The 16,683-nt window shown below is 44.5% G+C and overlaps 1 protein-coding gene across 7 annotated transcripts in view; it reads left to right on the forward strand.

Moving 5' to 3' along the window:
- Positions 1-459: 459 nt before the first annotated feature.
- Positions 460-16,683, forward strand: part of KIT (KIT proto-oncogene, receptor tyrosine kinase) — an 84,532-nt gene continuing 68,308 nt past the window's right edge. For 3 of the 7 annotated variants that reach the window (XM_032274220.1, XM_032274223.1, XM_032274225.1), the window contains exon 1: positions 948-1,106. In XM_032274220.1, the coding sequence (XP_032130111.1) occupies positions 1,040-1,106 (67 nt within the window). In that variant the 5' untranslated portion in view covers positions 948-1,039. Of the gene's footprint in view, positions 477-946; positions 1,107-16,683 lie in introns of those variants that run through there. The other 4 variants (XM_032274227.1, XM_032274222.1, XM_032274224.1 and 1 more) reach the window with 4 other exon arrangements.

Genomic DNA, 16,683 nt, shown 5'->3' on the forward strand with positions numbered 1-16,683 from the left:
AACTAGTAACCCCCACACTGTTGCTGCTTTCCGTTCAAGGATCCACCATGAGACCGTGGGTAATGCACTTTCTGGGCAGTGAAATACTGCTTAAAAGAATCGTTGTGCTTTTATTTTGCTCCTGGGACCGGCAAGGACAGTTAAGAGGAACACAGGGATCCCTAGCCCTGAAACTGTCGTCTGATACAGAGGCAGAGAAATCATTACAGGGGTTGGCAGCGTTGGGGTGGGGGAAGAAATGTGTAAGAAAACCTGGGCTCCCAGAGCAAACCTCGCAACGCACCCCTCCCCACTCCACCGCCCCAGTCTCCACAAAAGTCCGGGTACCGGCTTCTTGGGCGTAGGCCAAGCCGACCAATAGGAATCCACTGTGTCCTTATATGTTACGAAGCAGGTGGAGAAACTGAGCAGAAACAATTAGCTAAGCCAGGCTCAGCCTTTACCGCGGTGCCAGGCGCTCCTAACAGGCCTGGAGGGTAATGTCGGGGCTCAATTTCCTAACGCTCCCCTCCCCATCCTCGTACCTCCGCTACCAGCGGCGTCCAGCCTCCTCTCGCTCGAACGCGCCGGAGGGGCGGGGAACCGACCTTTATTATCTAGGGAGCACCTGGCAGGTGGCGGGACCGTGCCCTAACGTGCACATGGTGCCCAGCTTCACAAAGCCAGCGGGCAGCACCTCCCTGGTCCGGGAACGGCCTCGGACTGGCAGACCACATCCCAGGGGTGGAGAGGTGGAGAGAGAAAGGGGCTCCGGGGTCAAGGGCGGCGAGGGCGGGCACAGCACCCCCTCGTCCCCCCACCCCCGGCATTAGCACGTCGAAAGAGCAGGGGCCAGACGCCTCCGGGAAGGAGCGAGACCCGGGCGGGCGCGAGGGAGGCGAGGCGAGGAGGGGCGTGGCCGGCGCGCAGGGGGAGGGCGCTGGGAGGAGGGGCTGCGCTCGGCGCTCGCGGCTCTGGGGGCTCGGCTTTGCCGCGCTCGCTGCACTTGGGCGAGAGCTGGAACGTGGACCAGAGCTCGGATCCCAGCGCAGCCACCGCGATGAGAGGCGCTCGCGGCGCCTGGGATTTTCTCTGCGTTCTGCTCCTCCTGCTCCGCTTCCAGACAGGTGGGACACCGCGGCGGGCACCCTGGCCGTGCGACTCCTTGGCGAAACCGGTGCCTGGGAGGGTGGTACACGCCAGGGTGCGTCCGGAGGGGGAGCTGCGGGCCCTCAATACCCTTGCGTTCCAGCCTCCGGGGAGACTCCAGGCGGCCCTCGGACTCTCCAGAACCCTGCCTTGCTCACCTGCGCGAGGAGACTTCAGCTGCTGGTGGTGGGGGGCGCGAAGCCGGGGTTCTTTCGGGAGTGGGGACAGCGAAGGGGTTAGGCGTGAGCGAGGCTGCAGGCTGCTTTTGAGTTTGGGGTGGCTTTTGTGCCGACGGTGCTCTGGGGGCGGAGGCGGGCGGCTCGGGGGCTCGCACCGAGCGCCTTATCACTCCGTGCGAGGCGCGGCCGCAGATTCCTTTTGTTAAAAGTTGCGTGTGTGTAACCGGCGCCCAGGACTACCTGCCGGCAGGTTCTCCGCCGCGCGGAGGGCAAAGTTAAAGTGCCCTTTCTCTCCTCTGCGGCTGCTGCCTTCCAACTGCAGGCGCTCTTTGTGCCCAGAGCTGGGGACCGACCCGCTGCCGCCTCTGCTCGCGGCGCCACCCGTGGAGACGATTCGAAGGCTGAGGCGTTTCCCCGCCTCCGGGTTAGGGTTTTGCACGGGAAGCGTGCGGCGTGCGAGTGTGCGGCCGGACCCCCGCGAACCTGGTGGTAGTGGCGACAGGGACAACTTGGGTAGGGCGTGTGGAAAGCAGCCGCTAGGTTGCAGACTTTTTGCTTTCCTACATCCCGTGCTCGCCTCTTTCTGCCGTGGCGCCGTTTCATTCCTGCCAAGCGCCCCGGGGCTGCTGGATGTTGCGTTTGCCGCCTGCTCCGGGAAGGCAGCGGACAGCGTGCTGGGACTCTGCGGTTCCTGACCCCGGCCGCCTAGCGCGCTGGCCAGAGTGCCTGGCCTGCCTGGCGGGCTCTGGAAGCCCCTAGTCCGGCTGTCTGCGACCTGTATTCCCAGGTCCTTATTTTCTTGGGAAATTTTTGAGGTTCGTGGCCGCCCGCCTCCCCACCCTCGGGACGTCTAGACTTCAGGGCTGCCTGGGGATGGGGAGGGAGATGGAGTGGAACTTTTTGCAAATCTTAGTTCTTAAAGCTGTAACAAAAATCCAGGTATATTCGCGTGGGAACTTGGGTCTTAGGTGTAGGACTTCCAGGCTGCTGGAGCCCCTCCGTCAGATTCCTGCCTCCCGTTCCCTTGTTTTCTAGGTGTCGCTGGTGCGCGCGAGTGCAGGTCGCCCAGCTAACCCCTGAAGCCCTGTTGTCTCCCAGGTCATTTTTAAAAACAAACCTTTAAGGTTACCCTGATGATGTAAGGATAGAAAGTGAGTCTAAGCTGGAATCAAGTGCTTGAAAGGAAGCCGCGCAATCAAGGGTTGTGAGACTGTCGACTACCGGTCAGTTTCTCTAGAAAGCCTCCAGGCGCAGCCTCCCGCGTCCTCATCTTGTAACCATTGTGAGGGCTTTCCTGTGGGGGTAGAGAGGCCTTGCATCTGGACCCCTGAGCAGCAGGAGGAGTCAGCAGGGGTCACGCGGGAGTCTTCAGATTCCCTGGAGGATTTGATTACCTGGCTTAAAACGACTCATCTGGTCTTTGTTTTTTGTGCCTTGGCCTTTTTAGTATCAGTTAAGGTATGTGAACTAGACTCCACTAGGAGACTAGAAAGACCACATCGAATATCTGCCTTTTTAAAAATTAAATGAATCAATGGTTTCCTTCTTCCCAGTAGATTTTTGGCAAAGGGAATTTGAAGGTCTGCCTCCTGGGGGGCAGTGTGGTACAACGACCAAGCCTTACTCTGTCCCCGGGATTCTCCTTTTCTCTGCCATTCCTTGGCTGCGTGTCCTTGGGCAGGTTGCTTACATCCTGGGGAATCCAGTCAGTGTCCTCCAGAGTACAAGGGGGCATCTGCATCCTGAAGGATCCTTTGCATCTAGAATTATCCTCCAATGTTCTAAGTGTAGACTCAGCAGTCTTTTCAACTATTTCCCTGGTCCCTGCCTGCCTCTTTGAAATTCCTCTGCCTCTCCAGCTCACAGGGACCTCATAGTGTATGGATGCATCTGACTAGAGCTGTGGCTTATGCTGCCCGCCCCTCAATTCCCATATATTCCTCTGAATTGTTCTTTGAGGACTAGGAGGTACCCACTTTGTCCTAACCCTCGTTCTTCTCCTCCCCTTCCCCCCTACAACAGTATTACAGCTCCTGTGCCTAACAGGATGAACCTGCAAGGAATAGTGAATCATACCTTCCCCCCTCGTTCCTGCAGGTGTGAGGCTGGAGACATTCTCAGCAGCTGGACACAAGGCACTCTAAATTATCCTACTGGAAATAATAAAATGGTTTTATAAAGAGATCCCAGATAATTCATTTATCCCTATTCTGTTTTTCCCACCACTCATCCCCATATTTTCTTCTCATGACTCTAAATCCTGTATGCTGTGCATTTTTACAGCATGCTTTCTAATGCATCTTAAATTTCGTATGACGTGTGTGTTACATAGTTGTTGCTCTTCAGTTGGAAACGATGTACCAGGCCCGGTGCTTGTGGCTTTACCTGCAATTTCTAGTAGTCTCAATGGGCCCAGGAAGTAGTACTATTATTACCCCTAATGTTTTACAGCTGGAGAAACTGGCAAGGATAAGCCCCAAATCATCAGTGGTGAAACCTGATGAGATTGGCTTCATGTGCCCAGCTGTATATCCATTCACATTACTCACCAGAATCTGTTGTAAGACTCATTCAAAAATATTTAATGAGTTTTTACTATGTGCCAGGCATTGTTGGAGGTTCTGGGAATGCAGAATGGCCAGTGTCACTTCCTTCCCAATTTTGGTGAAAAATATTGAGAATTGCATGTCTTATGACAAGGGAGTATTTGTGGAGAGAGGATTCATTAAATTTTAGCTTGGAGAAGGGGCTGTAGGCATTTAACCTGTGGTATGCTGGCTTTAGGTGTTAGCTGTCCCATTCCAGGTAGGGTCTCTGAAATGAAGGTAAGCTGCCTCTAAAATGATGATGCAAGCCAATGTAAATCCATCTCTCCAAAACATAAAAATGGTCTTGTGCATAGGTGGGAGCGAACACCCCCAATAACGGCTGATACCGTTGGCTATTTACCCTGGATAATACGATGAGAAATAACGACAATTTACCATCCAGAGCCATTTTTTCTCCCAAAAGAAATTCTCATCAGAAATGTGCCAAGTATTCTGCGGGCTTCCCTTGGAGCACATTTATGTACAGATGTTGTGGTGATGAATTTTGCTGCTGTTGTTGACAGTCCTTCGAAGTTACCCTTAGGGTTTTGACTCATTTCCTCAAGCTTCTTCCAGTTGATTAAAGAATGACACAAGGAAATGAACCACAGTGTCTCCAGCGGAATTCTCAGAGCTGGACTGCAGTGTGGGGACCCCTTCAAGGTGTAGTGGTCAAGGCTGTGGCAGCATTTTCTCCAGAATGAATTCAGTTGAAGAGTTGGCAGGCTACCATGTGGGAAGTGCTTTCTTTTGCTGCATTAGTGTGTGGCAACTTTTAAAAAGAGAAATTAAATGACCTTTGCAGGAATCCAGATATGCAAAATTGCATGTGCAGTTTTGGTAACTTGGATACTGCCATAGCTATAAGTCCAGAGTGAGCAAGGCTTGGGAGGGAGTTAGTGGAGGTAAAAGTTTGCCTGGAGGGCAAATCCAGTGTCAATCTTTGTTGTACAGAGAGAGGACTAGAGTTGACTCAGCTTGGCCCAGCAGCTCTGATTTCTGACATTTTTTGGACATGATCATATGGCTCATCTTTTGACCTCAGATTCTTAAGTAAAGGGCAGCTGTAATCTGATAGCTGGCAGAGACCTGTTTTGTTTGGCCTACATGGTGCTTTTTAGAAAACATTGAGGTGATATTAAACAATCTAGAGTTTTTATCAAGATCTCTATTTCTGTTTTCTCTTTAAGAATTGAAGGTCATGGCCCCTGTAGAGGGGGCCTGTGCTCTTCAGGTTGCATTAGGCTCTAGAACTTGATCCTGCCGACCCTCAGTGTTTCCCACTGGGCTCTGGTAAATGCAGGAATCCAAATCTGCCCCTGGGACCAGGCAGATGACAAGTAGGAGGAGCACAGTCCAGCCTACCTTGTGTTGGTCTGATGGCTTCATGACTGACAGCTCTGTAGCCTTAAAGCAAAAAATGGGATTAAATGACACTTGGAGGAATCCATATATGCAAAATTTCCTGTGCAGTTCTCTTAACTTGAATAGATATTGCTACAGCTATAAGTCCACAGTGAGGAAGGCCTGGGAGGGAGTTAGCAGAGGTAAAAGTTTTATTTATTTAGGAGACGGAGTCTTGCTCTGTCACCCAGGCTGGAGTGCAGTTGCGCGATCTTGGCTCACTTCAACCTCCGCCTCAAGGGTTTAAGTGATTCTCCTGCCTCAGTCTCCTGAGGCGCTGGGATTACAGGAGTGCTCCACCACACCCAGCTAATTTTTTTGTATTTTTAGTAGAAACGGGGTTAGCCAGGATGGTCTCAATCTCCTGACCTTATGATCCACCCACCTCAGCCTCCCAAAGTCCTAGGATTACAAGCGTGATCCACCTGCTTAACATTTTTGAGTTTTCATTTTTCCATCCTAGTTTTGCCACTTATTAGCTCTGTAACTTTGGGCAAATTTCTTAATCTCTGCCAGTAAATGTGTTGCTACATGTAAAACTTTTAGAATGGTGCCTCATAGTACAAGCTTAATATATGTTAGCCATAATTACCATCTGTAAAACGGGAATTATTATTGCCCCTAAAATGGGAGTAATGCCTACTCTGTTAATATGATTGCCCTAAAGATTAGAAAGAGATTTTTGTAAGGGTGCTTGGCACAGGCTAGGGATGGGATAGGCACCTAATAAATGAGTGAATGCCTCAAGTATATATAGAACTTGACTATTTCTCTATAATTCTTGAGCATGGGTATCAGTAAATAACAAACTTGACAGTTTTTTGTTTTTGAGATGGAGTTTTGCTCTTGTTGCCCTGGTTGGGGTACAGTGGCACAATCTCAGCTTACTGCAACCTCCACCTCCTGGGTTCAAGCGATTCTCCTGCCTCAGCCTCTCAAGCAGCTGCGACTACAGGCGCACGCCACCACACATGGCTAATTTTTGTATTTTTAGTAGAGACAGGGTTTCATCATGTTGGCCAGGCTGGCCTGGAACTCTTGACCTCAGATGATTCACCTGCCTTGGCCTCCCAAAGTGCTGGGATTACAGGCGTGAGTCACTGCACCCAGCCGACAGTTTTTAAAATGAAATAAACTTTAATTTTTTTGTCTTTTTTAATTTAACTTTTGATAAGAATTAGGAAATTACTAGTCTTAGAGACTGAGTAGATCTTGAACTTTTTTTTTCCCTCCAGGAAAGAAAACAAAACTACACATCTTGTAAGATTTATCCAACAGGAATGTTTGTGTCTGGTACTTTTCCCATTCGTCTTATGTTTTGGCTTTTATGCTTACATTTTGATTATGACATGCTTTTGCTAGACATCTTCCTGTGCATACCTTTCTGACAGGTTTTCAACATTTTTGCAAAATTTAAGGTTTAAACCAAATTATTATTCAGGACACGTGGCATCAGTTAATTATGAGCTTGGGCTCTGAAATTGACACCCTGGATTTTTATTCCATTTCTCCCTCTTCCCTGCCGTGTGCTCTGGGACAAGACACTTAACCTCTCCTTAAGCTTCATTTCCTCATCTGTAAAATGGAGATGATGACGTGGGGCTCCTGCGAGGATTACATGAGATTCTGCATGTTATATGCTTAGCACAGTGCCCCTCATAGAGGAAGTTTGTGGACTCCAGTATCAGGCTGATTTTCTTATGTTCCCCTTTCAGCTTTGCCTCTCAGAAAACAAAAAATTGAAAATGTGTAGACTGAACATGTAGAGTGGTTTTTTTTGATATTAAGATGAAGTTGTTATCTTTAATTAATATACTACAGTTAGTGGTAATGCATATTTATCCACTTGGCTCTTTGTTTAAATGTATTCTTGGGTTACTTTCCACCAAAAGAGATACAGATTTCTGGATCAAAGTTTACGTGGGGGAAATGTCTGTAAATGTCCATTTTCTCTAGGTGAATAAGTGCATGTAGCTCACCTGGGGTCCTTGAAATCAGTCAAGGAGCTTTTCCCTGACTGCTTTCCTTAGGAGTTAAAGGACAAAGTTGAACTTGTCCATTGCCCCAGGCTAGACATAGTGGTTGGTGTTCAGTAAGCATTAGTTTAACATCTTTTCTGTTCTCCAGCACTTACACTAAGCTTTGAACATAATAAATGCCCAGTAAACATTTTGGATTCAGTTTAACAAAGGCTTACCAATCCCAATGACTTGGTCTTCCGTTATGGGCTGGGGGTGGAGGAAGGACAGGGCAAAAGCACAGCCTCTTAAGAGCACAGCTTCTGATTCAAAGTAGAATTTGGTTGTCTTAAGTGCAAAGTACTCTGGGCAGGATTTTAAAGGAAATGAACTTAAATCTTGATGGGCAGGTAGTAGGAGATCAGGGATCTGTAAGAGCATCCGCATGAGAGATAATATTTGAGATTAATTTCTCAACCTTAAAGGAAGAAGGTAGTATATTTGTGGCTTCAGCTGGAAAAAACTGCAGAAACATGGAGCAAGGCATTAGGATCTTACTTGAGGATTACCAAACCTTTCTATTGGTGTGATGGCTGGGGGTAGGGAATTGACTAGGAAGGTAAGACTCCTCTCTTTAGCCTCAAGGAGCATGGATGGAATGTGTATCTAGTGCTGAGTGTAGGTTATGAAGAAGGCTTTTTGAAGTCCAGGGTAAGGTGGACTTGACCCAGGAGTGGCCCCCAGGCTTTGCTTACTAGTCAGGGCTGCCTGTTCCACCATTCTGTCCAGTTAGACATACTCCCCAACGTGTTCCAACAGTCTGGTGAAGTGAGAGGCCAAGCCCCTCCTTAAAACTTGGACACACCCTTGCTTGGGCAACCAAGACTAAGGGAAGGTTTGTTTGTTTATTTATTTATTTATTTATGAGACAGGGTCTTGCTCTGTTGCCCAGGCTGGAGTGCAGTGGCATGATCATGGTTCACTCCAGCCTCCACCTCCTAACTTATGTGATCTTCCCATCTCAGCCTCCTGAGTAGCTGGGACCACAGGCGTGTGCCACCACACCCGGCTAATTTTTTTATTTTTTTGTAGAGAGTATTCTCAAAATTCTGGGCTCAAGCAATCCGCCAGCCTCAGCCTCCCAAAGTGCTGGGTTTATAGGTGTGAGCTACCACATGTGGCGTGTTTTTTTTTTTTTTTTTAATAGTAAAATATACATAATATGAAATTTACTACCATAATCTTTAAATGTGTAGTTCAGTAGTGTTGAGTACATTCACATTGTTGAACACTTTTCATCGTGCAAAACTGAAATTCTATACTCATTAAACAGCAGCTTCCCTCTCTCTCCCTCAGTTTCTGGCAACCATCATTCTAATGTCTTTCTCTGAATTTGACTATTCCAGGTATCTCTCAAATGCTGAATTTGTACTTTTTTTTTTTTGACTGGTTTATTTCACTTAGCATAAAGTCCTCAAGGTTCATCTCTGTTGTAGTGGAAGTCAGAATTTTCTTTTTAAGGCTGAATAATATTCCATTGTATATATAGACCATATTCTGTTTACCTATTCGTCCTTTGATGGATATTTGGATGGCAAACAATGTTGTAATGAACATTTGCATACAAATATCTAACAGATTTTTGTGGAGACTATTTTGGGAGCGTTAAACTCATGGCTGTGAGCTATGTGTTGGGGAGCTGGGCAGACATGGGCTCTTTAGATTATCTCTGGATGAAGGGGTAGAGGACCTGGGTATTAGGGTGCATGCTTTGGAAAGAAAGCGTCGGTAAGAAACAGGAGGATAAAGGTGCAGGTCTTCACTCACTTGGCGTATTTTATGGGCACCTTCTGTGTGTCAGGGACTGATAAGATTGAGGGGAAGAACTGGAATGATCATGGGTGTAGGTAACTGGAAGTAATGTTGATACTATGGAGTTAGTGGAAATACAGCCAAGAGGAGGAGGGGTTGCCTCTTTGAGGGCGGGAGTATAATGTTGGGCTCTGCCTGTGTGTGTTCATTGACTATTTGTGAGCAGCATTTTCTTGAAACTCAATTTCACAGACACGATGGAAGACGTCAATGAAATTCTTCTTAGGTTCAGGTCCCTGTAAGAAACTAAACCCCAAAGTCACAGAACTTGGCTCTATAATATGATAGTGGCATTGGAGACTATAAAGAATGGTGTGTTAACTGTGAACCAGTCATAGGGTAAAAAGGAAGTTTTCATGAAAAGAAGTGTAGACTACGAAGGGAATCCTGTGTTCTTCTCTGCGCTAGGCAATGTTTAAGATACATTTTTTTGTTTTTTTTCAGAGAATAAAATGGCCATATTGGGTGTAGAGGAGGGCATAGAGTTGATGAAGCTTTGGGGAATAGGTCCTTTGAAGGCAACTTAAAGAAATGGGATTTATTAAGCCTGGTGAAGATAAGGCGAGGGAGGTTTAGTGAATGGCAGTCTTCAAATATTTGTATTGTGTGAGTGAAGGGTAGAACAAAATGAGAGTCATTTAAATTGCCCCAGAAGGAAATTGAACATTTTTTTTTTAGGGAAAATTTTTCATTGGAAGGGTTGGCAGAGACTTTATTGTGTTACCGGAGCTAGTTATAGGACCTTTGCTGGAGCTGTGAAGAAAACCAAGTAATTGTCATTTTGAAATGGTTCTTAGGTCCTGCCCAACTAGGTTGGTTTGATGGCCCTTTAAGGGCCTGTCTGAAATCCTTTTGGAATAATTCAGAAATGGGAAAATAACCGGTAGCTTTTCTTTCCTCACTGCCTTGGCTGTGGGGCAGAGTTTCTTATAAATGCTGGGTAGACGCTAACATAATCCACAACTATAGGCACAATTTCAGCTGTATTGAAAACAGCCAGTAAAGAACCCACAGCCTAAAAATGGGTTATTGATCTGTTAGGTGTGGCAGGATCTAACCACCGAAGAAAATGTACTGTGTGATAGTTTAAACTGAGTGTCAAAATAAGACAGATAAAAGGAAGCTCAAGGTCTAGAGAAATCCATAATCAATCATTCAGCCCTACCCTAAGAATCGTGCTCTAATACAGCACGGAGGCTGAAAGGTCTGTATGGACGAAGGACGGCTCCTGAAGTCCTTTTCTCTTGATTACTCAAGGATGGATTGGTTTACCCACCACTCTGACTTCCCTTCCCATCTGTCCTGTCCCTCTGGTCATTCTGTGGTCATGGCTCAGTGACATGTTTGAGATCAGCCAGAGGTCCAGTGGGGAAGGTGGTAGAAATGAAATTGCAATTCAGCAGCTCCTGGATGGTAGACATCATCAATTTTCACGTGACAGGTATTAATAAAATGATGTTAAGATGGGATCCTTGCCTTTAAGGAGCCTAGGACCTATAGGAAGATGAATGCTGGGTAGCCGCTAAGGTTACAGGACTTGTAATAAGGTTTAAGTAACAGTTCTGGTGATATTCATTACCATTGGTTTGGAGGACATAGGCATGACTTCTTCAATAGAGTGGCCAATTGAAAGGAAGATAGGGGCCCGAATGGGGTGGAATTTGATCAAGATGTGAAGAGCAGAAACAAAGGTTAGAGTTAGCCGAAGGCTCTTCTGCCACAGATGGAATGTCTGTAGAGACTAGCGGAAGATAAGATAGGATAATTTTTAGGGCACCTGGATTTTTATTCTTCAATAATTGGTCTTTCCTGCAGTGCTATATGTGATGAGATTTTTGTAAATGTAATCCGGCTAAGTAGTTGCCTATTCGGATAAATGACTTTTAAAAATGGAAATGTATGGGTATCACTTTTGCATGTATTACCTATGTTGTATGTTCAATGCAAATCCAGCATGGATATGTATTTTGACTTGTTTTTAAGTCCAAGGCTGCTTCTGTTCCCTTCTCACCCCCCAACCCCAACAGCCACCTGACAAGAGATCCTGTGGGCTTAACATCTGATTGTGACAATAGATGACCTTTCATTCTTTGCTTATTAACCTATTTTAAATATTTAGCAAAATAATACACCTTGTTTATGTCAGTTCATTCATTGAAGCAAACGCAGCAACAAACAAGCCTGCAAACCTTGATAAGGGGCCTGTGTGGTTTAGATCATCTTGAGATTCTTCCCTGGAACCCCCAAGTCTGTTTTGACGGGGTGTTATGAGCACTGTTGGCTGCTCTCCCCAACCCAGGTAGTCTGGGGAGGGAGGAGGAAGGAGGCTGTTTGCGGTGGGCAGAACTCTTGTCACTTAAGGAAAAGGCAGGTCTGATAGCACTTGCCAGTAGTGAATCCCTCATTCTTGACCAAGTAGAAAAATGATAAGAGGCAATATGAAAAAGGCGAAACTGTTCTCCTTTATCTTGTATTTTTAAATTGCTTAGTGAAGCAAAATATCCAACTTCATTTGGGTTTACCCTAGGTAACTCATTACAGAGGGTTTTAGAAAATTCTTCCAAACAACCCTGGGACTCCCAGTAATTTAAATATAATGGCCTATGTAGGTTCTTAAGCAGAGGAATTAGTTGACAGAGTTAGAACAAAGGAGAGCATTATCACAAAGAGCTCCGGAAGGTAATGTGTCTCTTTTTATTGGAAAAGAAGTATTTCTAGAACGGGATTCAATTGGCTTCTGGGGAAAATATTTACTGGAAATTTTAGAAACGTGAAAGCTGGCAGGAGACGGAGACGTTGGCTATTATTCTCCTTGGCTAGTGCATGCTTAAAAATAAAACAAGACTATGTTAAAAAGATCTTGAGAATTCTCCTTGGAAAGACTGAAGTAAAGATGGTACAGATACTTTTCAAAGGATATAATTTTTGGCTTAAAGTATTTCAAATGCATTTCCACCTTAACTTTGACAATGCAGACTTTCTTTTTAATGGCTGATGTTGAGGGAAGGTACCTTGGAAGATTTTCAATTTAAGGAATGGATGATACTTATTTGGCTAGTGAAATAATCACAAGGACTGTTTTTTAGACTTTTTGACATTATTAACCCAGGATTCTTAACCTAAAATATATTAGGATAGCTAATGAAAATACTTAATTGGAATGTTTAAACATTCCTCTGCTTATTTTAGTATATTCTGTATATGTGCCACAAGGAAATAGTATGTACGTTTTTAGCCGAACCAAAAAGCATCACTTTGATAAAAAAGGACACCCCCCCTCTTGCTGTTTTAAAATAAACCAGCATATGTAGAAGGGTTTGTGAGGTTTTTTTGTAGAGCTGAATGTGTTGCCCAATTTACATTCCAGCATTTTCAAGGGATATTAGTTAAATGATCATCTTGATTTCGGAACCACTGAATTTCAGAGGCTGGCCCAGATCATGTGCATGTGCCTGCGAGTGAGGTAGGTCCCACGCAGGTCTAGAGGCTTTGCTCCATCCTGGCCACTGGAATACCAGCTCTGGCCATACAGCATGAGTGCTTAACATTACAGCTTCAATCTTCATTCTCTTGGTCCCTTCTCGTATCTTTAAAATGACGCTATATCCGAAATCCATAGGTGTATTCACAGTTATTGAAGCGGCGGAGGTGTGTAGCGGCAAACATAGCAGGCAATAATCTTTGTCCTCTCCTGGGGCTTATGTTTTAGTGAATTATTTTCTCTCCAGGAGAGAGAAGTCCAGGAGTCCAGAAAGAAAAAAAAAAGAAAGATGTAATTGAAGGGGCTCTCATAGAAAGCAGTTTAATTTAGACTTATTTCAGTACCATAATATGGTTAACTAAAGAAGAAAGAGAAAAGAAAGTTTATGCAGAGGGTCAGAGGGCACCAGTTCATGAAAGAGGAAAACCAGAGAAGGCAACTGGAACAGGAAACTAGAGAAGGAAAACGAGATTCAGGGGCCGGGGGAGGTGGGCGGGAGGGGAGTCAGGGAAACTTTGTGAGGTGCTTGTCACTGCCTGCCACCGGTCCAGCCCTCCGGAGGGCTGTGTACCAGCTCTATCCCAGTATGTCCCTGCCCTAGTTTCTGTAACTTCAAAGCAGCAGGCCTCTTCGTTCAACAGGTGGGTTTTTGATGGAGGATTTACCAAAGAGCCTTAACTAGTGACAGGTGTCTTCATTTTCAGGCCTTTTGGAGCCTTTAATGTGCTGAAGTGTGCTATTAGTCTGCAGGTTTGGAACTGTTTGTTCTGCAATATGCTGGAATGCTCTTTCACAGCTGAGAGGGACGTTTCAGGGTCCAGGCTGGATGCTCTTTGGTATCTCTCCAAGGACCGGAGGTTGCGCACCTCCTTTTAAAATTCATTCATCTTTTTCTTATTAAAACATGACCCACTTCTGTTTTAATAATAACTGTGTTGTAATAACTGTTGGTCTGTTTGACACGGTGCCGTTTAGCCCCTGTCAGCCCTAAACGGCATGTCAAGTTTCAATGTTCCTGTTACTGTAGCTGGCCTGGGTGTGATGCCAGCAGAGAGGTGACATCAGGGTGACTTCATCCAGCTTTTTCCATTGTAGTTTTAGGGTGGCCTTTCACTGGCCCATGAAGTGATAAACTCTCCGGTTTCAAGTGAGGGACTCCTCAAGTTGAGAACTGCCACCGTTGCGTTCCTCAGGACGGGAAAGTTCCTTCTCTGTCAGTTCTTGGGCACCGGAGCCTACTCTTGCTGCAGACGGTATTGTTCTGGCTCTCGGGGAGGAAATCCAAGATAAAGGCTGTCTAGAGATAGAAAATGGTACCCTTTTGGGATATGGACAGGAAGGCATCCCCAGTAACAACAGCCTTGGTTGACCATATTAAGGAGCAATCTTGAGGTGCTAGGTAGGATGTCAGTTAACAATTTAATGAAATGACCAGCATTAGGCCTATATGTATGGCTGCTTCACTAATTACGAACTCAGCTGCTTAAATATATTCGCTCCAGGTTTCACAATTCCTTTCATCTATGGTAATTATCATTGGTTAGCACCTATTTTGGATGAGAATTTCAGGGTCTACATTTAAGTAGATCCTATTTAATTTTTTTATCAGTTGACTAGGGAAGAGTTAAAAAAAAAAAGCAGCAGGGAGTCTATGACTTCTAGGATATTCCCTGGCTTGTTTGAAAATGTATTAGCAGCCATTTTATTTCAGTATGGAAGGACAGAACTTTAAAAAAATGCGTATTTTAATTTATGGCAACATTTCAAATGGAATAGTGTAATGAGCCCTCATACAACCTTCTAGCTTCAACACGTATACCAACATGGCCTCTATCCACTGTGTCTCCCATGATTGGGAAGCATGTCTCAAGCATCACAGAATCTCATCTATAAATATTTTCAGTAGGTAGTCCTAAACTACAAAGACCTTCTTTTCTGAACATAACGACGATGCCAATATCAAGCCCTTCCAAATCAATATAATTATATAATGTCATTGAATATCTAGTATTCACATTTTCCTATTGAAGATAAATAAGTTAGAAACAAACAAGATCTACACGTAGCAATTTGTTGATATGTCCTTTAAGTCATTTCTTCATTCTAGGTTTTAGCCCCCTTTTTGTTAAGGAAACTGCAGTTGTCCTGTGTAGCTTTTCATTCTGATTGCATTCCTGCAGTCTTCACCTGTATAGCATTTTGACTATTTCCTGTAAGTTGGTGACTTAGACGTTTGATCATATTCAGTGTGATTTTTCTTTTTAATGAGGGGACTGTGTAAGTGGTGTGTTTTCTTGTTCTGTTTTCTGTCTCTTTTTGGTGTACCTTTGGGTATTTGTGAGGAGTCGTGTTTTTTAGATTTGTATTTTTGGTTTTAATGGTTGCCTTCAGACTAATAGCTTTCTCTAATACCCCTGTCTGCTCTTTTTGAGGGGGCTATTTTCCATTGGTTTGCTACTGTAATATTTAAATTAGCCAGCATTTGTTCTTTTCTCTCCCACTTCTCTCATGAGCTGGACTGGAAGTAATATATCTTTTTTTTTTTTTTTTTTTTTTTTGAGACGGGGGCTTTTTTTCTCACCCGGGCTGGAGTGCAGTGGTGCAATCTCGGCTCACTGCAACCCATGCCTCTTGAGTTCAAACGATTCTCCTGCCTCAGCCTCCTGAGTAGCTGGGATTACAGGTGCACACCACCATGCCCAGCTAATTTTGTATTTTTAGTAGAGACAGGATTTCACCATGTTGGTCTTGAACTTTTGACCTTGTGATCCACCCGCCTCGGCCTCCCAAAGTGCTGGGATTACAGGCATGAGCCACCAAACCTGGCCAGGAAGTAATATTCTTTTACTTCCAGTTAATACCTAAAAGGCAGTCAGCAAGCATATTCTACTTTTCGGAACTTCACCTAGCCCCCATTTTTCTGGTGGCTATACTCTTTGTCAGAGCATACAGCAAGTATATACTCTGCCATCTCCCTTGCTACTATCACTTAGTCTTAGTTGTACAGGTAAGTATCTGTTTAATGCTGGCAACCACCTTTTACCATGGCTTTCCTGGCATTTTGGTTTTCTGAAACGCACCCTCTAATAGATGCCTCATGGGAAGTGTTTCCTGAATTACATGTCCACAACGGGGAGTGCGTAATCTGTGTATTTAAAGGTCAGGTTGGCTAATATAAAATTGCTGGCCCATCTTATCTTTGCTCAGATATCTTTATATTCTGTATTGCCTTTTGCCATAAAGTGGTGTCAAAATCTGATGATAATCTTCTTTCCCTCACATTTAACTTGACATGTTTGCCTAGATATCCAAAGGAATGTTTTTCTACCTTTATTCTTTAAAGTCTACCAGTTGCTTTTATAGTATTGGCTGCTGTTGATTATTTTTTTTCTGTAGACAGTGTGCTGCATTATTATGTATAATTTTAAGAGTTCCTTTGTATTTCCTCTCCAATAAAGGTTTCATTTTGTTCTGTTCTATTTGTTCTGTTCTTTGTTGGCTTTGGGAACTCCCATTATTCATGTTAGACCTTCTTTGGCTGTAATCTGTATCTGCCACTTTCACATCTTTTTAATTTCATCATAATTTGTGTGACTTTAAAATTTCTCCTCCTTCTAGTTCATTTAAGGCACTGTTCATTTTTATTTGCTCTCATGTTTTCTTTACCTATCATTTCTGAAATGATTTTATTTTTAATTCTCAGTTCTTTTGCCTCCATTTAAAAATCTTCATTTTCTTCAACTTATTTCTGAGTTTTAAAAACCCTGATGGATGCTGTTCTTCATAGCTTCTTTCACTTGTTAATTTCTTTTAGCTGCTTTTGAAATATTAGGTCATAGCTTTCCTTTGTGCTCTTCTGGCATGATTTTGTTTATACGAGGGATGTCATTCTACTCCTTAGTTTTTCTTTAAAAATAACTATGTGGAATTCAACTGTGATTCTTTTCTGTGGTTAACTGAGTTTTCCTATATTTTTAGGAGGGCCAGTGTAGATTTTCTAGTGTCAGAGATCTAGGAGACTCTCTTAGTTGTTTTCATTTTATTTTATTTTATTTTTGAGACAGAGTCTTGCT

Source organism: Sapajus apella, unplaced genomic scaffold (assembly GCF_009761245.1).
Source record: "Sapajus apella isolate SASKATOON/1434 unplaced genomic scaffold, GSC_monkey_1.0 scaffold5, whole genome shotgun sequence".
Classification (NCBI taxonomy): domain Eukaryota; kingdom Metazoa; phylum Chordata; class Mammalia; order Primates; family Cebidae; genus Sapajus; species Sapajus apella.